This window comes from Protopterus annectens, chromosome 9.part0 (genome assembly GCF_019279795.1).
Source record: "Protopterus annectens isolate FY-2018-M chromosome 9.part0, PAN1.0, whole genome shotgun sequence".
NCBI classification, from domain to species: domain Eukaryota; kingdom Metazoa; phylum Chordata; order Ceratodontiformes; family Protopteridae; genus Protopterus; species Protopterus annectens.
This window is the reverse complement of record NC_056743.1, coordinates 877,480,043-877,503,425: the sequence shown is the minus strand read 5'-3', so window position 1 is coordinate 877,503,425 and position 23,383 is coordinate 877,480,043. Positions and strand designations below refer to the sequence as shown.

The window sequence follows — 23,383 nt, the reverse complement described above, 5'->3', positions numbered from 1 at the left end:
GCCATGTCTCACTTCATCTCAGCAGAGTGAGACATCTAAGGTCATTCATTGCCACATGGACAATGACCAGGTCATGTGTGCACTCTGGGTGGTGGGATCTAAGGGAACTAGTAACATCATGAATCTTAGTTACTTAGGGACAGCTAAATGTTGCTGTATTGTTACCAGCCTGGTGAGTGAAGTAAAGTAATGCCTGATAGTGGAGTCACAGTTGACTGGAACATTATGATGGCTGGCAGCATGATGTGATAGCTTAAAGGGGCTGGACATGCAGCGTAGGTGACCCTTATTTGGGGTGGGGGTGGGGTTATGGATGTAGGTGTAAGTATATAGAGGGTAAGGAGTATGTATGCAATTGCAGAATGGGTCTACTAATGCCCTGTTAAGGAGGTGTAGGCATGGCTGTCTTCAGTACTTCAACATACACAGGCTTACCAGAATGAGAAGAGGCCAAGAAGACATTTGGACTGCTGACAGTGGATTGCACTGGGGTGGAAGCTTGTAAGTTTTTTTTTTTTTTTTGCTGTCAGCCGTAATTTCTGAGAGATTAACCTCCAGTTTAAGTAACACCCCTCACAAGTTAATTCAGTATTAGGTACACAACTGATGTAAGAAAATGCTTGACAAAGTTTTGTTAAGCACCTTTCAGCTCTGCTAAGCTCTTGTCTTGATGTAGAACATAACAATGGCAAGTGTTGGCTAAAGCAGAACAGCAGTGAGAAGCCAAAACAGCCTTGAAAGCTGTAATGCACGTCCTTGTCACAAATGGCAGAGTGAAATTTTTAAGTTGTTTTTCAGAGACACTTCACCTCTAGCCACTGTCTGTGTGGCAGCACTAAGTGTTTTATGGCTTTCAAACACTTCTCACTACTACACTTTCTTTACCTGTAACTAGTAGTACATCAGAGCAGCAGAAATGCCTTGCACTGCAAAGAATTATGACTGCGTCTCTCCTTTAATTTCTCCAAGTCTTTTGGATTTCTAATATCGTAATGGGAATGGACCCCATTCCTAAGTCAAAGTATGATCAACGTTCATGAAATTAGTATTGCTTCAATCTTTGATGTCAGCCAGTAGTGCTCTTCACAGCACCCGCAACGTGCCCAGTAATGACTCCTTCTGCAGTTTGTATGGAGTTACATGTATTGGTAACATATCTAAATATGATTGTAAATTCTCTTTTATAAGACCTGTTGCTTCTACTCCTATTGGAACTGTCTGGGTATCTTTCTTCCACATTGTCTCTCTGATAATAGCTCAGTTATGTGTTTTGAGGTGAACATCAAGAGTCACTTCCCAAGCTTCACTTTGCTCTGCTCTTGAGGTGGCTGTCTTGTGTCTTATAAACGCACACAACTTGGTTATGTTTGGAGACCCATTCCTAACCCTTTGTAAATCTGCACAGCTGCACTGAACTGAAGGAACAATTCTTCACAGAGGCTGTCTTGCATACTGTGTTAAGATTAATTATCGATATCATGGCAGTTTATTTGCAGCATCTTTAGCATCTTAATTCCATGATTATCTAATGTGTTACCTCTTACGTTTTTTATACAGTAGATAGTGGCTGTTTATCTATAAATTTGTGTGTATGTAATATGTATATGTGTATTAGTTTAGCTTGGTAGTACAGACACCTGCAAAAATTGCTAACATTGCAACAGAGCTCAGAACTTAGCATGACAGATTGACAGGAAAATTTTAACTGAAAAACGGTTCCAGTTTTATATGCTGATTACAGTTTTTCCTCATAATATAGTCATCATAAAGTATAAGATGTTTTTGATGCTTTCACATTTAAAGCTTTCACTCATGTTTTGTCACTTAATGTGCTGTAGAGAGTTAATGGAAATGGCTGATAAGGTAAATGTGCTCTTATGCCATTTTTTTTTCTTTTAGTGTCCAAGACTAATCTGGCAGTGCACGAGGACAAAAACCGAGTTCCGTTTGTGAAGGTAATTGCTCTTTTAACATCTTTTATACTTCATATCTGCTACATTCTTTTGAATTGCAAAGTATTTACATTTGCATTATTGTTTTTCACTATATACTTGGGTTATAAGACATATTTGCACATATTTAAGTTTTTTTATAAATGCGTTTATCTTTCCCCGTGTTTTGTTATGTTAAATTAAACAGGAAAGGCATGAAAATTGTGCCTTTGTTCCTACATCTGTTATATTTTCCAACTGTATTCCACTGATCTTCAATAGCGCCTTTTTTGTGAAATCAAATGTATTTATGCAGTAAAAAACTGTTAGAGACACAGGATATTAATGCCGATAAGTGAGTTTAGGGGGAAAATAAACTGGAGTCTAGAAGATGGAGCTTGTGTGTTTTCTCTTGTATATCTAGTACAGTAGGAATTGCACAATATTCTGCAATGCCATTAACCACTGTGATAGTAGACTGAAATACAGAAATTCTGCTGCACTATTAAATAATGGCTGTCTGAATCAGGTTGCCACTAATGCAGCCAAGATCAAACACTCTTTCATATACTTGTCTTTGAGTTGTTGCATATCCCTCAACTCTCCTGAAACCCATGACAGATGGTTCCTCATGCTCTGTGAAGTTATAAGGTGACCCAAATAACTCAGAACTCAAACTTTATCACCATGCCTTGTTTACAAACCAGAATCTTGGAGAACACTTTTATATTAAGCACTTTATTGCTGAATATGCTTCTGTCTTTATAACTTTATAACCGTAACATTTCTGCTTCCTCCTAGACTCTGTTACACTTCTCCCATTCCACTCTCAGCTCTTGTCACCCCAGCAATGTACAAAAAGCATGCTGTTAGCAGGTTTACTACCAACCAGTCCTTATGGATTGATCATTGTGCATAGCTTAGGCCTGTTCAGTCATTAAAGCTTGACCAACACCTCACTATGACACAATTAAAATGGCCCCCAAGATCCTGTACTATTCTAATAAAATTCAATACAAAACTCACTCACAGAATGGTTTATTCCCTTTTGCAATCTTATGTTGGCTTACTGACTCCAAACACATATCTTTTACTGTCATAAATGTCTTGGAGTCTGAGTTGTGGATCCGACTCATTTTGCACTCCAAGTGCCATTTAGGCCCACTTTTTAGCAAAGTGTTTAGGACTTAAGTAACCAAAGACTGGAAGTCTAGCTGTTCATGTGGTAGTACAGTTTTTAAACATCTTTAAGTTTTCGCTTGTGACATAGGCAAACTTACCTTTATACAAAAGTAATCAAAGCATATTAACAAGTTCACATTTGCAAACATTATACATCACATATATTGTTATATATCCTATAATCTAAGCAACATTACATAAATTATTCAATTTCTGTCTCCTCTTAAACCTTACTCCTTCTCCAATACATTATTCTGCTTGTATTGTTCCCACAGTTTCCGTTTTTTTCTATCTAATTTACTCCTACCCTTTTCTAAATATCCCACTTCCTGTTCTTTTAGCTCTGTTACACTATTCTCTACTTCAAGTATAATTGGTTTAAATTTTGATTTCCATTTTCTAGTGATTGCTTGTTTGGCAGTCACCTTTGTGGTATTACTTGATCGTATAAGCCCCATATTTGGTCACCACACCCCATACCCTTCTCTTTTTACCTCACACATAGTCTTCTGTCTTGTCACTTTAATCTGCTCTGTGCTCAGCTGACTCTGCTTGACTTATTTCTCTCATATCTCTTCCTATGTTAGCTCAGATCATGCTGTTTCCTTAAATTTATGTAGACAAAATCATTCCCACACTTCAGCTCTCTTATACATCAGTATATTATAAGCTGACAATCGCATGTTTTGCATTGTTCGTGTTCTTCGATCTTAATGACTGATACTTTGATACCAATATAATTTGTAACTTGCCAGCTTTATACCACACTGTGCATCACCTCACGGTCCTTGAACTGACTTCAGATGCCAATAAGGTTACTTTACTTTAAATGCAGGATTAGTCATATGTGTATGTGCATGGCTGCACGTTTGTGTGCATATGAGAGTGTGCGTGTGCATGTGTGCGTGTGTGCGTGTGTATATATATATATATATATATATATATATATATATATATATATTTATTTATATATATAAATAAACCTTATTGGAAGCTGAAGTTACAGATTATACTGGTATCAAAGTATCAGTCCTTAAGCTCAAAGAACACAGTGCAGAAAATGTGATTATCAGCTTGTAATATTTTGATAGATAACAGAGTTGACGTATGGGAATGATTTTGTCCACATAAATTACGGAAAACAGCATATCTAGAGTTTTACCTGGGGGGTATTTGTATCAACTGTAGCAACATCTGCTGCTTGTTTATGGGTCCTGTTGGCTGTTATAGTGTTGTAGCCTGGGGGTAGGAATGTATCATCTTTCACATCTTGTTTTAGTCATGTTTCTGTGAGTACTACTGTCAGGGGAGTGCTGGGTTAGTCATGTATGGAATTCTGCTAGTTTATTGCTGGTACTTTTGATGTTTATGTGATAAATGTACAGACTGGAAAATTTATTAGGTGAAGGAGTAATAATGCTTGCTTAGGTGATGATGATCCATTGGTCCAGGTTTGGGATGGATGTCATCACTTAGTTTTAAGTGAAGAGGGATAAGGCATTGGGGAAGCCATTTTGATTTTATTTTATACTAATTTAAGAATAATGGTGTTGTAATGAACCAAGCTGTATTAGAGAAGAAGTGTTTTGGTAAAAAGTAGCAGCTGGGAGAGGTTAAGATCTCCATCCTTGTTGTGAGATTCTGGCTAGTAAATATTGAGCAGTTATCCAGCTTGGTAGATTGCATATGGATGTGTTTTAAATAGAAAGTATGGTGAAAGCATGTTAAGTGAGCTAAGAGAAGAGGAAGAGGTACAATGAGCATTTGTGTGAAAGTCATAATAAATATAGGTGGCGGAGTATGGAGAAAATGTAGTACAGAAATGAGTGGAGCTGTTGTATAAGAAAATCAGGGGACAGTGAAAGCTATGCTGTTGGTTTGAGATAGTATAGATAGATGGACAGACAGATAATTAGAAAGAAGATTTAAGTAGTTAGAGGAAGAGGGAAGAGAAAATGTGTGGCAACGAGGAATTTAGAGAAAGTGAGAGATGAAAAGATATGTGGGGATGAGGAGTTAGAAGTAGGATGAGAAAAGAAAAAGTGGATGATGGTGAAACATGTATTGCAGGGCAGGTAGACAATTGCTTAAAAATGAGGAGGGGCTGGTGGGTGGACTGCATTAGAAGTAAAATGGGGAGGGGATTAGATGGTGATTAGTAAAGGAGACAGATGTATGGGTAGGGAGGAATATGAATGTGCTTTGGTCATATATATGAGGAAGCTGGATAGGACAACGTTTCTAGCTATTGGATGGTGAGAGATGAAGGGAGGAGACAGGGTGGTTTAAATGTAGATTGTAGGTGGTGGCAAGGGCACCGGAATCATAGAGCGAGGGGGAGGGAGCACCCCCACCACTTTTACAAGACCATCTTGTCTTGTCTAGCCTTCAACAATTGAAAAAACAAAAACTCTATGGTGGTGTCTTTAAGGAGGACCCATGCATGTGTAGCTCCAAAACTGAAAGCGTGAAATTTTAATAAACTTCCATTGCCAAACTCATGAAAACTGAAAGCACAAAATTCCTCCTGCTCTTAAGCTTTTTCCCTGACATTCTTGCAGCTGTTGCCTGCCTGCCTCCTGCTCTTCCCCAACATTCTTGCAGGTCAGAAGATGTTGGAGATGCTGATATATGCTGCTGGGGGGATTTTGTTTTGTTTCCGCTGATATATGCTTATGCTGCTACTGGGATCGTGTTTCTGCTGATATATGCTGCTGGGGAGATTTTGTTGTGTGGATTGTTTTTGTTTCATTTCCACTGATATACACTGCTGGGGGGATTTCGTGTGTATGGATTGTTTTTGTTTCTGCTGATATATGCTGCTGGGGGGATTTTGTGTGTGTGTGGATTGTTTTTGTTTCCACTGATATATGCTGCTGAGGGGATTTTATGTGTGTGGATTGTTTTTGTTTCTGCTGATATATGCTGCTCAGGGGATTTTGTGTGTGTGTGGATTGTTTTATATGCTGCTATCCTGGGGGGATTTTGTGTGTGTGTGTGTGTGTGTGTGTGTGTGTGTGTGTGTGTGTGTGTGTGTGTGTGTGTGTGTGTGTGTGTGTGTGTGTGTGTGTGTGTGTGTGTATTGTTTTATATGCTGATCTGCTGGGGTATTTTGTGTGTGTGTGTGTGTGTGTGTACATGTGTGGATTGTTTTAGATGCTGCTCTGCTGGGGGGGATTGTGTGTGTGTATTGTTTTATATGCTGCTCTGCTGGGGAGATTGTGTGTGTGGATTGTTTTATATGCTGCTCTGCTGGGGGAGTATATGTGTGTGTGTGTGTGTGTGTGTGTGTGTGTGTGTGTGTGTGTGTGTGTGTGTGTGTGTGTGTGTGTGTAAAATGCCTCAACTAAGCATACCTGGTGTTTAGTGTTAATCAGCCTCAAACCCTGTACGTTAGGTACAAAAAACAAGAGCCTGAGTTCTCTACCTATACCACCACTTGTGATACAGGGAGTTGAATGAGGATTTTACAAGGAGCTGAGAGCTTCAGAGGAAGACACGTTTAGTTCTGCTTATGCCAAGTCTGCTTGCACTGTTAGTAGCACAACAGGTAATATACTTGTTTTTTTTGCAGAAGGCTGTGGTTTCTACTCCCACAGTATGCAGATAGATCATTGATACTGTATTCTATTGTACTTTAAAGGGAGTGGATGCTGCAGTCCTGTGAATGTCCTCCTCTGGAGGAGTTACGTAGTAACTATGAACCCGTTATCAGTTTGCCAAGCATTCCCCATTGCAAAATTACTAGCTTATCATTTTTTTAAGGTAGCATAGGCAATTTATTCTTCAAGGGCAACTGCCACTTTATTTGTAGATGAAACAATGAAATATGAAGTTGTTTGCAAGCCACAACTTCTTCATTAGTTAACAGATGCCTTTAATGTGGAATTATTTAGATGAAGTCTGCAAAAAATGTGCATATTTACTGATATTAGTGGATTGTAATGACAGAAGTTTGAGTGGCCTTTTATGGCTGAAATTTTCTGAAATTTGTAGTTTTGCCATTATTGGTTTATATATTTTGTTTCATTGCTTACTAGGAGACTGTTAAAAACTACAAATTTAAAACACATTTTAACAAGTGGTGCTGTATTATACAAGGAATATAATTTAGTACAATCAGGAAGATGAATCAAAGAGGCTAAAAGAGCGACTGCTAACCTGATAAGTGTTTTTTCCTGCTACTACCTGGGCGACTGTCCGATCTAGCTAAACTGCAACTATTTCTGCTTCTTGAACTGTTTTAAACTGTTTAAAGTTGTTTTTGCACCTGCACTTTTAAAGTTTGTCCTGTTTGTTGCATTTACCTGTTGAGGCTACACACTCAAGTGCGCTAGCCTGTGTTATATATTTACTGCATTTTCCTGCTGTTTGTTGCAAAATAGAAAAAAAAACAAAAAAATTATCCTTGTTTCCCATCTTTCCTGACCTAGAGTAGTCCAAATACAGGCTTTGCTGTATTCTGGACTTTTGGAAAGTTCCTGTTTTCCCCATTTCCTTTCTTGGATAAAGGGAGGCTTCTTCGTTCACCAATGGCAGTGGGGAGCTTAGAGCAGCCTATCTATCCCTGGAGGAGTGTTCCCAGCACAAGAATCTGGTAGTCTATTGGCCATTTTGGGCCAATTTCTAGCTCTTTCAAGTCCCCCTGTATAAAACCCGCTTTGGGGCGGCTTTGCGCGATTCTCGGCTCCACAAAGTCTGCTCTTCACTTTTTCCCTTAGAACTCATCTAGTTCTCATAATAAACACCCAGTTCCTACTCTAAAGCCTGGCACTTGCTCATTAAAGCAATTATATAAGTCAGCACTAAAAAATTAAAAGCACTACACCCTCACAAACTCCCCTTGAGTACCTTGTTCCCCATTGGCCCTTTTTTTTCAATTATAAAGGAATTCCCAATACTATTCTAGCATGTCCAAAGGTCAGTTGTCAATCTCCTCTCCGGTCCAGCTGGTGAATCTGGGAATCTTGAGGCAATGTTACAACTGCCTCATGTACACAGACAACCCTCTCCTCCTCCCAACAAATTCGAACACATGTGAGAGATGCAACCATATAGCCAAACTGGAGGCTAAGCTCTCTCAACTCAGTACTGGTGTAACCAGTCAGGAGGAGAAGGAAACCACACTCACTACAATTCCAGTCTCACATAGACCTACCACGACAGCAAACCAAACACATAAACACACAAAAACATACTCGGAGGCTCTAAATAAAAATCTGCCTAAGCAGCAGAGACCTGCAAAGCAGACACCCAAGCAATCGCTACCCCAAAACAAAACACGTGCAACACATAGCTCACAAAGCCAGTGTGCTGAACAGTCACAGCCCTTAAGGCTAAACAACACACCTGATACACTTGTAATAGGTGACTCTATCATCAGGCATACTGACATCCCGCTCACCAGGCTAAACAAGGAGAAGGTCATGGTGACCTGCCTGTGGGGTGCTTGGATCTGCCACATAACACAAGCACTCAGGTCACTCCAAGGCAAGTACAAATATGACTCAGTCATTGTCCATGTTGGTGTGAATGACCTGAGACGTACCTCCCTGGACTACATGGAAAGAGACATAGAGGAGCTCTCTGAGCATGTAGCCCAGGCCGGTATGACCCTGACCTTGAGTAGCATCTTACCCTCACCAAGAATGATGCCACAATATGAAGACAAGATGATCAATTTCAACAATTGGCTTAAGTATTGGTGTCATTCAAAGGGGATCCAATGCCTGTCAGCCTGGGATGACATGCTCGACAAGCCACGATGCTTCGCTAGGGACGGCTTGCACCTGTCACCCCTGGGCTTTTGGATATTGGCAAAGGCTCTTGCCATTCCCCATAGTGACTTTTTTAGGCAAGGCTCAAAAGACAAACCCACCTCCATAGGTATCACAAGGGATAAGAAACTTAGAGTAATGCTACTCAACACCAGAAGTCTAAACCTCAAGATGCATGCACTCGAAACTCTCCTTAGCATGGAGAACATTGATATTTGTGCAGTAACAGAAACCTGGTTCAAGGCTCCCGAGTGCACCCCAGCACTACCAGGTTATACCTCATACCATGCTTTTCGGCCCCAAAACTTGGACCGAACCACAAAAGGAGGGGGAGTATCAATATTCATCAAAGATACCCACACCTCCAGGTTGGTGGCACAGCAGGAAGCATCAGAGAATATCCATGTGCAACTAACAGTGGGTAAAACTGCCTTCCAGTTTATAGCCTGCTACAGACCACCCTCCCAAAACCCAGGAACCCCACTCAGCCTTCCTGAGAACACTGGAAAATATGAAGGTCTCTCCAAACACCATTATATTTGTCGACTTCAACTACCCAAACATAGACTGGGAGCATTACTCTAGCTCCAACACCCTAGCCCAAAGGTTCCTAGAATTTATAAACTCAAATGCTATAGAACAACTTGTTACCACTCCCACAAGAGGGGAGAACATACTGGACCTGATCATCACCAACATGGGGGCTCTATGCTCCAGACCAGAAGTGTATCCCTCACTGGTAAGATCAGACCATAAACTAATCTCATTGGATATTCACATCCCAACCCTACCCCCTGCCCAGAAAACCACAGTGAAAAACTTCTCTAAAGCAAATTTCACACTCCTCAAAACCAAGGTGGAATCCTTCAAAGCCCCCGGGCCTGTGGAAAATATGGCCCAGACCGCAGAATCCTTTATAAACGCATTTTATGAACACCTTCAGGAATGCATGGATCATGCAATCCCAAATAAAACCAAGACGCAATCCTCCAAAGGCAGGCGTCCTGTCTGGTGGTCCCCAGCCATAAACAAACTATACAATAGAAGCAGGAAGCTACTACATGGTAGAGCAAAATCCCAAAAAGAGAAGGCATCTCTGATCAGTATTAACAAAAAACTATGGGCACTCATAAAATCGTCTATGGCCAGCTTTGAGAGAAAAATTGCACAGGACACTAAGGATAATCACAAGGCTTTCTTTAGTTATGTTAGGTACCTGGGTGGGAATTCCCAGATATGCTCAGAATTAGTCCAAAATGACAAAAAATACACCAAACCCGCAGACATTGCCAACATCCTAGCTGACATGTTCAGCGCAAACTTCTTCCCCCCCTCCCCACCAAAAGGGCAAATATCTATCCCAGCAGAGTGCTGCCCCCCTGACATCTCAGATGCACAGGTAAGAGCCGCCCTCTCCAAAGCAAAAAACACAGCATCAATGGGACCAGACGGTGTCCCGGGCTGTGTCCTACATGAACTCCAAGAAGAGCTAAACCCAAACATAAGACTACTGTTCAATCTCAGCCTTACTACAGGATATGTACCCAAAGAGTGGCATACAGCAACAGTGGTCCCTCTCCACAAAGGTGGTGCCTCAACAGATCCTGGAAACTATCGCCCCATAAGCCTGACTAGCTTGGTCTGCAAAGCTATGGAAAGGATCATCATAGACCTCATAAATAAAGATATTGGGGACCTACAGACACTGGATCCTACCCAGTTCGGCTTTGTTAAGGGCAGATCCTGCCTCTTAAACTTGGTCGATTTCTTTGAAACAGTCACCAAGGCCATTGACGAGGGGAAGGTGGTCCACATAGCCTACCTGGACCTCGCAAAAGCCTTCGATATAATACCCCACTCGGGCATTATAGATAAGCTCACCAGCTTAAATATAAACCCCTACGTCACTAGATGGGTTGCAAACTGGTTCAAGGACAGAACCCACATGGTTAGAATTGCTGGAGCCATGTCAGACTTCAAACCAGGTACAAGTGGCATCCCACAAGGCTCAGTCCTGGGACCTCTCTTGTTTGGTATATATTTCTCGGAGGTACAGGCCAACACAGAAGGACTGTGGCTGACCAAGTTCGCAGATGACTGCAAACTAGGCACCATAATCGACTCTCCAGCCGACACAAGCATCCTACAAAAGGACCTCATAGAAACAGACAACTGGTGCCAGAGCCATGGCCTCAAGCTAAACGCCAAAAAGTGTATAGTCATCCCCTTTGGCAAAAACAAAGTGCCCACAAATGTGGTAATCCATTAAGTACAGAAGAAGTAATTAGGGACCTGGGGACCTAAGTTGATAGCAATCTCTCATTTGAAAACCACGTGGCCAAAGTGGTTAGAAAAACATTTTATATAGCCCACCTAATCATGAAGGGATTCACATCTAGATCAGGGGAGGTCATCATGCCTCTTTACTCATCCCTCATCAGGCCCATAATTGAGTACAATGCCCCTTTTGGGATATACCTTACCAGACACCTGCAGCAACTGGAAAGACCCCAAAAGTACCTCACCAAGAGGATCAAAGGGCTCAAACAGATGCCATATGCTGCCCAGTTAAAGAAACTCCAGCTCTACTCAGTGGCATACTGCCTGCTCAGAGGCAATCTGCGCCTGACGTATAAAGCCATGTCCAACCCGGAATTAATGGACATGCTGCACCTCAGAAAATCCAAATCCCATCGAGCTACGTGCTCGAGAGACTTGAACCTCAGCACTGAAATAAATAGGACATGCTGGAGGGACAGATTCATAACCCAGAGGCTCCCTTCACTCTGGAATAAAATCCCAGTCCAGGTTAGGCAGAGTCCCTCATTGACTCTCTTCAAGAGGAATCTTGATGAGTGGATGGGAGATCATAGGTTTACCCCGAGTATCACTTCTGTGTCACTGTTAGACAGAGGCACAGTATACTAACCTCGAAAAAGGGCATAGCAAAATTCATTTAAAATGGGTGGTGAAAGCCAAACACACTCTGGCTAGGCTTATAAATGCCCTAGGGAAGATAGCCTAGTATGAACCTATGAACCTATGAAGTATGCATATGCATGGCCCTAAAAATGTGTAAGGAGCCTATGGTTTGAAAACAACCCAGAGATAAGCTTAGTACTACACTGGCCAGATGCAAAATGAATGTTGGTTTTCATGCCTTTTCAATGAATGTGAGTTTCAAGGGCAGAGAGGTTTACTGCTCATGCCAAGTCTGTTTTCATTTCAGGACTGTATTGTTTGTTTAGCAAATGGCTCAGTGTTTGTGCTATTTTATTTAAATTTCTGTAATCACTGTAGCAGTAAATAAGAAAATAGTATGCATGCTGACAGGTTTGAACAGTGTTTATGTTAAATGAGGAGAAATAGCCAAGTAATGGAACACTGGAGTGCCCGGGGAGGGGCTGGTGCTGGAGCAGTAGGGGTTACAGACTATCCATTCAAGTAAAACAAAGCTCATCCCTGTCCATATTTAAATGCAACTTTGATCTAAGGATGGGTAATAGAAAATGTACTCCAGGATGCCCGTCATGCCACTAATGGATAGAGGCAGTTCCTAAATGCTGCATCCCTTACGTGGGTCCCCTCAAATTATCTATGGTATGATCACAGTTATTCTCACTAGGGATAATGTACAATTATCAGCCATAGGATAGGTAAGACCAATCAGGATATGTTAATTCAAGCACCAGAAGGGAAACTGGCTAAGCTTAAAATGTCCTCTAAGTGAACCTATATTGTGGTAGCAAATAATTAAAAAAAAAATGCCATTTTTATGAGCACTAAGTGCCCCCTCTCACCCCCCCCCAGTCTTCAACAGCTTCCAGCACCTATGGATAGTGGGTGGAAATTGGGGGACAGGGTAGGGGTGCAGAGTGAACCTGACCATACAGAGGGTGAATAGAGCAGGTTCATATCTGTGCAGGAGTTGAAAGCCAGAATATGCAGTAAAAAACAATCTATAATTGGTCATTAGCCAGGCAAATAAACAAAATGCTAACAGTCATGCAAAAATTAAAAAAAAAAAAAAAAAAAAATACTTGAAACTGTCTCAGAATGTTACCAAAAAAAACCCAGTCATGCAAAAATTAGAAGACTTGATATAACCATATAGCTGATTCTCTGTCCGTTTAACAAGGGAAAAATGAAGAAACATAGGGATTTAGGATCATAGGAGATTACTAGGCTAATGGCCCTGGGGCCCTTACAAGCTTAGCTAGGAGTTTATCCCCCAAAAAGAAACCTCAGTCAACACCTGTCACCCCTGTCATTGAGGGGCATAGGTGGAACTCTTGGGGCAAACTTCTGGTTTCCCACCCACTCATCAAGGTTGCAGTTGAAGAGGGTCAGTGACGTACTTTGTTTGATGTGTAAGGGGAGTCTATTCCAGAGACGGGGCAGCCTCTGGGGGACAAACCTTTCTCTCCAGCAGGTTTTGTTAATGTCACATATTAGATTTAAGCCTTTCGATTGGGTAATGTGCGAGGAGTTAGACTTATGGATATGGAACATCTGTAGTAGGGCAGGGTTTGATATTTCCTTGTAGGCGAGACACAGATCACCTCTGACAATCTGTATGATACTAAATAGAGTGATAGTGATTTGAGCTTGTCCACATAGGACAGGTGTTGGAGGCCATGGATTCTCTTTGTGAGGTATTTCTGTGGCCTTTCCAGTTGGTGCAGGTGTTTGGAGAGCTACATAACAAACAGGGTGTTGTACTCAATTATTGGCCTAATGAGGGAGGAGTACAGAGAGGTAATGATCTCCTTTTTTTGGATGCAATCCCTTTGTTTATGAGATGAACCAAGTAAAAGACTTTTCTGACCACTGCCACTACATGATGGTCAAATGTGAGATTGTCATCAACCTATGTACCCAGGTCTCTCACCACAGGTTGTGTGCTTAAGGGGTTGCCGTTAATGTGGCAATCAGTAGGGGCCATGTTTTTGCCAAATGGTATGGTGATACATTTTTTTGTGTTTAACTTAAGGACATGACTTTGGCACCAGTCATGTGTTACTGTGAGACCCTCTTGAAGTATGTTAACATCATTAGGGGAGTCAGTGACAGCACCCAACTTACAGTCGTCCACAAACTTGGTCAGCCACAGGCCTTTTGTCTTTGCCTGGACCTCTGAGAAGTAGATGCCAAACAATAGAGGTCCCAGGACAGATCGCTGGCGGGACACCACTAGTGACAGGTCTGCTGTCAGAGGAGGTGGCACGTATTTTAACCTTGTGGGTCCTGTCTGTGAGCCATTTGGACACCCATCTGATGAGACAGGGATTTACACCAAGTTGTGTTAGCTTTTCCATGATGCCTGAGTGGGGGATTGTGTCAAAGGCTTTGGCCAAGTCAAGGTAAGCTGTATGTACTGACTTTCCCTCATCCAGTGCCTTGCTAACCGTCTCACAAAAGTCAACCAGGTTCAACAGGCAAGATCTGCCTTTGACAAATCTGAACTGGATGGGGTCAAGTGTTGGAGATTGCCAATGTCCTTGTTTATAAAGTCCATAATAATATGCTCCATGGCCTTACAGATCAGACTTCTCAAGCTAATGGGACAATAGTGTCCAGGGTCAGTAATGGCACCACCATTGTGCAAGGTGATAACAGTGGCAGTTCTCTACTCTGCTGGAATGAAACCTGTACTTCGGCTGTGGTTGAATAGGGTGTTCAACAGTGAGGCTAGTTCTTTCTGGAGATGTTGCAGAATACAGCCTGGGATACTGTCGGGTCCCATGGAAGCTGTGTGTTCTTTACCTTGGATATGGCCTTTAACACTTGATCTACAGAGATGTGAGGTGTGGGTCAAATGTCAGGGATGCCAAATGGGCTTTTGATGGGGGGGCTGGGGGTGAAGTTTGTGCTGAACCTATCTGCTAGCAGGTTGGCTAAGTCAACAAGATCAGTGTAAGTGGTACCATTAAGAACCAATTCAGAACAAACCTGGCCTTTGCCTTGGAGGTTTCTGATGCAACTGAAAAAGGCTTTGTGGTTAGCCTTTGTTTTGGAAGCTAGTTTCGATTCATAATTGGCTTTGGAGGTTTTCACTAGTGATCTAATTTGCTTTTTGAGGCTAAGGCAGGAGTGTTTCCGATTGGGAATTTGTGCCTTTTTACCCTTGGACAACAGCTTCTTCCTTTTGTTGTAAAGCCTGTTGACAGAGGATATCCACCAGATAGGTCTGTGTTTCCTTGAGGAGCAGGTTTTAGTTCTGTTTGGTATGGGTGAGTCCATGCAGTTGTACAGGTGCTTGTATACTGCACTAGCATACTGTTAGCAATGCAGGGGCAGCCAAACACTCTCACACAAGGGTGCACACACCACTTGGCATTCAGTTGTCATTAAAGTAAATAGTAGTAGTAAGGAAAACCTACACTAAAAATAGAGCAATAATTACAGTCACTAGGTTAGCTGTTAATCCTGGTGGCAGAGTAATGAAACAACAGACCATGTCGGAAGTCAGTAGGTGTTTCAAAATGGCGGGTGCATTAGTACACACAGGTTGTAAGAGAGAATGGGTGAAAAATAAAATCTAATGAAGATAAATGTATTTAAGAAAAGACTAAGTTACAAGCTAAAAATATTACAATATATCATGCTTATTTCAGTATAATAGCATATAGTCAAAAGATTCTGCTCTACTTGTCAAGGGTAAAAGTATTTAATTGTATACAACACTGCGGTGGTGGTGCTGCGGTAGCGTTGTCGCCTCACAGTTAGACGTTGTCCGTTCGATTCTCAGTTAGAGCATCTTCTGTGTGGCATCATGCGTGAATGGGCATTCCTTCGTTGAAGGTTGTGCGTTAGGCCCGGCAAGCCAGCATGTAAAAATCTACTGCCAATCATTAGCGGACCGGAGTTCCGCTGTGGTGACTCCTAACCGGGAGAAGCCGAAAGACAGTATGTACTAGAGCACGGCCAACTACAAAGGGGTGGGACAGTTGTCAGACAGATGTTCTGTCCCTTATCACTGCCTATGCTCTGAGTAAGATCATTGAAATAGCAAGGAGAGGCATAACTGTTGGGCCAGAATTCTGCTTCCTCTTTAGTGGCAAGATCATAGTCAAGACTGTGCCAGGGATACTTGCTCAGTTTTTAGTTGTTTCAGAAAAGCTATTAGTATAACTGCATCTTTACAGCACTCCATGGTTGTCATACCCTAACATCTTGGATCTAGAACAAGATATTTATTTGCATGCTAAAGGAGATTTTGTGTTTTTATTGTAATGTCATTCTTCTGTCTGCACAAAAATATATTGTATTTTGCTTTCGGAAGGATCATCCTAAACCAGTCATATGGAAATTTTAAATTATAAGTTTAGAAAACAGTCACAATTCCCCTTCTGCATTTATTTTTAGCACTGCAGTTTTCAAAACCCTTTTCCCCACAGCAGCTCTTCCTTCTGAGCACCTCAGGGATGTCATGTGCTGATTTACAAGTACTGATTAATATCCTGTATAACAGCCTATCTAGGAATTGTGTACCTCCCTTCAGAAATTTACAGTCTTACAAATCATTTAAAGTAGTTCATTATAGTTTTCTTTTCCAATTCATTGCCTCATTGTTCCTGTTTTATTTTAACTACTATTATTGTAGTCTGCCTCCTTTTCAAACCAGCAGTGCTTATATATATTGTATTACTGTTTATCAGGTTAATTTTTTACTGTATTATTTTAACCAGTTAAGACTCAAACTTTCTGGCCCTTTGCACTGCTGATGCACACACACACACACACACACACACACACACACACACACACACACACACACACACACACACACACACACACACTTAATGCTGCACATTTTTAATAAATGCCATTTGTATGCATGTGACATATCTGAAATATAGCAGAAAATTAAAATAATACAGAATGGTTCTTGACATGAGCTGTATAATGTAGATATGTAAAAAAGGGCTCTGAGTTTTATGGTGAATTCCATAGCTGCTGTACATAATTCCAAGGAATATGTTGTTTGCCAGCAGATATTGTAAAACAAAGGTTAGGTATGCATTGTCAGCTTTAGGAATCAGGCAGGGTGACTGTTGAGCAGGAAAGGAATTCTTTTGGGGCCTGCAGTGGCAGCTGGTGACTTCAAAGCGGGTGGGGGGTGGAGCTGCAGCAAGCAACTTAATTGGTAGAGCCAAGTAGAGTGGGGCGAGGCTGTATTACAACAAGTCAGTAACTGTTATGATCAAACAGATGTGGTCACTCACTTATATCCTCAGGCTTCTTCAGTACAAACCCACTCATTACAGCCATTTTACTGACTGTATACACCTTTGATATCTAGCTGTAATCAATAGTCCATCGTCCCCCGTTACCTACCAGCCTCCCCTGCACTTCCACAGTGCCGTCCTCTGTTTTTCCTTTATCTTTGCCCAACACCATCCAGGCAGATTGTTTCTTTTTTGATTTTTCATACTTCATCTTTCTTTTTAGCCCCCCCCCCCCCCCCCATGCTTTTAAAACTCTGTAACTGGCCAAGACTCCATTGTAATTTAAGTATGGAGGAAGTGACTGAATTAGGATGGGGGTCTGCTAGGACCCCAGAAGTCATAAAGTTGTAGAATGTGTATCTTAGATTTTTTTAATTAACTTTTGACTTGATGATCATGGCCTGAACAAAAAATCATGAGCAGGGAAGTATATTCAATCTTACTAGGAATAGTGCCTGACTTCCTACCCCTTCAAAAAGACGGTTATCTTACATAGACCACTCTGATGTTAGATTGGGATGAAAAGTAAAAGAACAAATGGCCAGAGGCATATATTGTACGGTTGAGTGTGTGGGAGAAAAAAACAAAGCACGTGGTTAAAATTCTGAAAGAGAAAAGGACTTCAAATAGAAGGAATGAACAGCCTAAAACTAAACAGGAGAACCAAGTGCTGTTATATGGCAACACTACTCAGTGCAACACTCTGCCAGTGGTCATTTACTGTCACATACATCCTGCCTAGATCACCACAGTCATCTACTTATTTAGTCCAGTGCTGGGGCCTGACTGTTACAAAAAGTGAAAAAAAAAACATTATGCATACTACTTCTGCAAAGCCAGAATAATAAAGGCAAATTTTAAACAAATGACAACAGTGTCAGTCACTTTTATCCACAAACAATCCCTGCAGCTAACAATTGACTAAATATACCTCAGATATAAGAATGTAATAAAGTAAAAATAGAAACAGTTGGGCAAAGTAATTAATTTTAAGCCCCCCCCCCATATACAGATGTGACTATCAATTATTTCTACATCAATCTTTTTATCAGTTTAACCATGTATGCACAAGCAGTAAGTGATACCGTTTCCCCCAAAGATCACTTCACTAGTTTGTCCATGTATGTACAACCACCAACATGATACCATTTCCCCCAGTGACTCCTTCAGTAGTTTGTCCATGTATGTACAAGCACCAACATGATACCGTTTCCCCCAGTGACTCCTTCAGTAGTTTGTCCATGTATGTACAAGCACCAACATGATACCATTTGCACCAAAATGAAACATTTCTCCCAACTTACTCCTTCATTATTATGCCCATGTATGCACAGTCACTTCACTAATATCAAAATGAAACGATTTCCCCCAGTGATCCCTTCAGTAGTTTGTATGTACAAGCACTTCACTGACATCAAATGAAACATTCCCCCTGTGACCCCTTCAGAACACACACACACACACACACACACACACACATTTGTTATATATATATATATACACACACACACACTCACACACACACACACACACACACACACACACACACACACACACACACACACACACACACACACACACACACACACACACACACACACACACACACACACACACACTTTAATTCTACATCCTGGCCGTAACACATATAGTGCCTAAAAAAATACTTTAAACTAAATGGAAAAAAAAACTTTTTCCAGTGCTCATGCTTCCTCTTCCACATTAACTACTTCCTTCTTTTTGGCTCAGGCTGCCTCAGTCATGTGAGGCAGCCTGAGCCAGTAGGAAGGGCTGCTTGCTGCATCATGTACAATCCAGTGATTCACTCATTGAGCAACACTTCTGTCATTGCTGAATGTTGCCATTTAAACCTGGTTGATGACCTGGAAGCCCAAAACTGAACTCTTTTCAAAACAGCCCTGTAATTGTAAGAAGCAGGATTTTTCTGATCTCCTTACACAACAGAAAGCTAATTATTGTTTTAATTTAAACATAGTAGTTAACTTTCTGAGTTAGCACATTTCTTTTTTTTTTCTTCTCTGTTTAGCCGGCCAGCAGCCAGTGCAACACGATGCCCTTTTAGCCTGTCTGTATGTAGCACTGATGCTGAAAATATTACTGTAAGAGGAGCAATAACTTGAAGAAGGCAGGGTATATGACAATATAAGGCTATATTCACCACTCTAAATAAAAGCATTCTCTAAGGATTATCTTGATGGTGAAAGAATTCCAGAGAAGGCTGACTGGTAAGGAAAGAGACCAAGAATTTGGATCTTTCGGAAAAGTTCATCTTGTTCAGTATAGAGGAGAGGAGGGGTGTCATGTCAGTCATGTAATCTGCACCCCTAGCCTGCCAAAAGGAAGGGAAGAGTAAGGATAAAAGGTTTGGATTTAAGGAGCAACTGGAAGGCACAGGGCTAGAGACCGACATATTAAAGATTAATGGCACTTCACAGAGAGTGACAGGGCAGTACACCTTCTTCTGTATCAGGTAGAATAATGTAACTAAACTCAGAATGTGAATAGGAACTTGGTGCCAGAAATGAGGGAAGGACTGCTTCTTAGTTATGATGTTCCAACTAGCGATATAGTACAAGTATTAAGAGTGCAGGACTGTGCCATGTGTGAACTACCTAAATAAGTAGGTAATTTCAGAGAATGCTAGACTGAATTCCATAACTGCACCCCACTGCTTGGCATTTTGTCAAGGACCTATGTCCCTAATGGACAAGGGCAGCTTGTGAATGCTTGATGTGTACAAACCAATGTCATAACCATAAACTTCATCAAGGTATTGACAAATGTCAGCAATATTTTAGTAAAATTTTGGTAATCTTGTCTAGGGTTAAAATGGCTCTTACAATGATGGCCTAGCAGCCACCTATTAACTATGAGCTGCAGAATGATCATGATGACATTTAATTATTTTACTCCATTAGGATAATTTAATGTTGCTAGTATTCAACCTGACAGACCTCACTGCTTCAACCCAAGACACCTTCAACCTAATAGAAAAATGGTTCTCAAGTCACAACTAGTTCTCAAACCCAACAAAAACAAAACTACAAAGCTTGGCTCTCTATAAAGTAAAACACTTTTCTCACTCTCACTTAAAATTACAATTGCCAGCACACACCTACTATCAACTCTTTTCTATGCCTCCCCTTTTACAAACCTAAACAAGATAACCCTTAACAAACTTGCTTCTTGTTTACAATCACATAGAGATTTTTTGCCACAAATTCCACTTTAAACACCAGCTCTGAAAACATCATTCACCCCTATATTAACCTGCAATCTTTACGCTCCTCCAATAAGATCTTAGCTCAAACTACCAAATGTGGAACTCCATGCTCACCTCAGAACCTTCAAAAGCTTAAACCCCATCTCAATACTCTCTGGCAATGTCCCTGTTCCAAACCTGATTAACCACTATCATTTACCCTTCTCTTACCTCACTATCCTTAATAACTGACCTATGTTTTTTTTTTATATGCTGCTGTTATTTTTTTCCCAAGATGTAATGTATCTTTATATTGTATTTAGAACTCAACTATCTTCCTTTTTTGCATTAACAATGTTCATATGTCTGTTATGTACCTGGAGCTTTTCTCCCCGGGCCTCCGCTGAAAATAGACATGTATCCAGTCGGACTCTCCTGGTTAACAAATGTAAAATAAATAAAATAAATAAATAAATACTATTTATTTACTTATTTACAATGCAATAGTAATTTATATTTCTATTTATTATTCTTTTCATGGTGCTGTTTCTAAGAGTGAACTGGCACCCTCTTAATCCCCACTCTAAAAACTAGACAAAGTTTAAGGAGCACCCCTCTCTGTTAGAAAAAGCATCACAGAAAATACAGTTTGCATATATCATTGAGCAGAATAGGCTCACATGTCGGCACACTCTTCTGGCTGAAAGTACTTCCTTATTCTTGCATCATCAGTAGGTAAAGGACTTGCACGTAGGGACAGCAAAAGCAGCACATCCTTTTGTAAACATTGTCAGTGTAGTGTGTTGTACAAATAGCACAAGTTGTGATGAGACCATCCCATCTGTGCAGCTTTAACCCTGATTGCAGAAAGCAGCAGAGTTTGGTTAAAAGGATAACAAATACAAATCTTGCAGCAAGTGAGAAGAATGCCTCATGTTGAGCAAGTTTGTCAGACTTACAGTTGCAATTGCCATTTTGAAAGAAAAAAGTCTATAAATGATTGTGAGTGGCAAAACATGTCTTTAACAGTTTTTATGAACTTTCCAAAAGCAAGCAGTATAAAGTTTGCATGTCAATGAAACTTGTCAGTTTTATATGTAACAGTCCAACTGTGACTGCATGAGACAAAGACATAAAGCTCTGACTGTGACCCAGATTACCTGAATTGAGTTAATGGTCCAGATCCCAGAGCTAAGGATAAATGGGAATGAGTGGCCAGTTTCAGTTTGTCCATCCCATTTCTAAGATGGAATTGGTTCAGTACCACCCGGCGCCATATGAGAGAACTCTGTAGGGATTTTGACATTACTCATGATTAAAATGTATCTGTATTGCTGAACATAATGAATGTAAAAATATGCAGACCGTTTCTCAGTTTGATGGCACTAAATAAGCAAGATGAAAAACTAAAGAAATTGTAAGTATTAGACAGAAGCAATTCAATTTATAACCTTTGATAAATGCAAAAGCTGTTTGTTCCATAAGAGGGCCCACTGAGATGTAGAAGCATGCTGAAAAGCGTGGCAAACTAGTTGAACATTGTCACTTAGGTCTAGGGATGACATATGCATTAAGAGAATGACTTGCATGTAATGTATGTTCTGAACACATTCAAAAGACATTGCTTTCTGTGCTGAAAGTGGGTTTCTGTCAATAGACCAGACATGACCTATCAAAAGGCAGCAGAACCCTCAGCTAGGTCATCTGGCAGCATGGGCATTTCCCCAGACTGGTGCTCCAACCCAAAGTTGAGGACAAAAGGGCTTCCCAAAACTGAAGACCAAAAAAGGTTTCTAGTACACACTGAACTTCCAACGGCAGCAAATGCAGTATCAGCATTCATTTTTGAGGACACAATGTTCTTCTTTTGGCTTTTTCCGGTTAGGGGTCACCACAACGGAACTCCGGTCCGCTAATGATCGGTTGTAGATTTTAACGGTGCCAGCTCGACGCCCAACCTTCTATGAAGGCATGCCCATTCACACATGTCTTTCAAAGGCCACTAAACCACGGGGAGGACATGCAGACTCCACAGAGAAGGCACTCCAGCCGAGAATCGAACGGGAGAACCTCTTGCTGTGAGGCGACAATTCTACTGCTGCACCACCGCAGCTGTACATTCCTAAATAAATGGTTGGAAGTGGAAGGATTAAGGTAGAGAGGGGTTAGTTATGGATACTGTTCTATGCCATTCTGAAGAAATGATGAAGGAAGCAATGTAGGTACCATTTGGTAAAGTATTAATGCCAGGCGTTACGGTTTATGCACATGATGTGGTATTAGTAGTAAAAATAAGTTATGGATGGTGGACTTAGTAAAGAAGTGGATATGAAACTGCAGTTAGTAGGGTTAAAGATTAATCAAGAAAAAACATAACAGGATATGACCTGTAAAAAGGAAGTGAGAATTTTTTTCAATAGAAATAAGAAAGTTTGGAATTGTGCTTGAGAAAACCAGAGTGGAGAAGAACAGTATGTGGGGTGAAATAACATTATAAATGGAGGAAGCAGTACATTTATGGAAGATATTTAAATTATCTTTTAAGAAAATGGTGGATTTAGTAAATGTCATATTCACGGGGATGGTAGATTGTAGTGCTGAAGTTTCAATGTTAGATGTTCTACCTTAGTAAAAATAAATAAAAGGGAGACAGCTCTAATGGATATTGTGTTTACTTTTGGTGGGAGGGGAAAGACAGAGTCCAATAATGATGGCAGTTTCATATAATGAGAAACATAAGGGTCACTTCTGGTGCATTTTTGATTTAGTTATATTTGTTTTATTTTTGGAAAGATGAATAAGCAAGAGCAAAGTGTATTGGGTAGAGTTATGTGAAAATCTGAAAGACAATTGGGACTGTTTAAGTCCCCCTGCCCAAATTAGACATGTACTAACCCTAATCGTAACCCTAACCCTACGTATTACATTGCTAAAAACTCTTTCTGTAATACTACCACTACACAAGACAAAAGGACCCAGAGCATACATAACACAAAACATGTGCAACACTGAATTTATCTCCGTACATAACCCTTAGTT

General features: G+C 40.8%; 1 protein-coding gene across 2 annotated transcripts in view; it reads left to right on the top strand.

Annotated features, from left to right (window-relative positions):
* The window catches only part of KIF5A (kinesin family member 5A), a 980,629-nt gene that overhangs the window by 515,734 nt on the left and 441,512 nt on the right, over nucleotides 1-23,383 (top strand). For both annotated transcript variants that reach the window (XM_044083607.1, XM_044083608.1), the window contains exon 6: nucleotides 1,900-1,955. In XM_044083607.1, coding sequence (XP_043939542.1) covers nucleotides 1,900-1,955 — 56 coding nt within the window. The remainder of the gene's footprint in view (nucleotides 1-1,899; nucleotides 1,956-23,383) is intronic.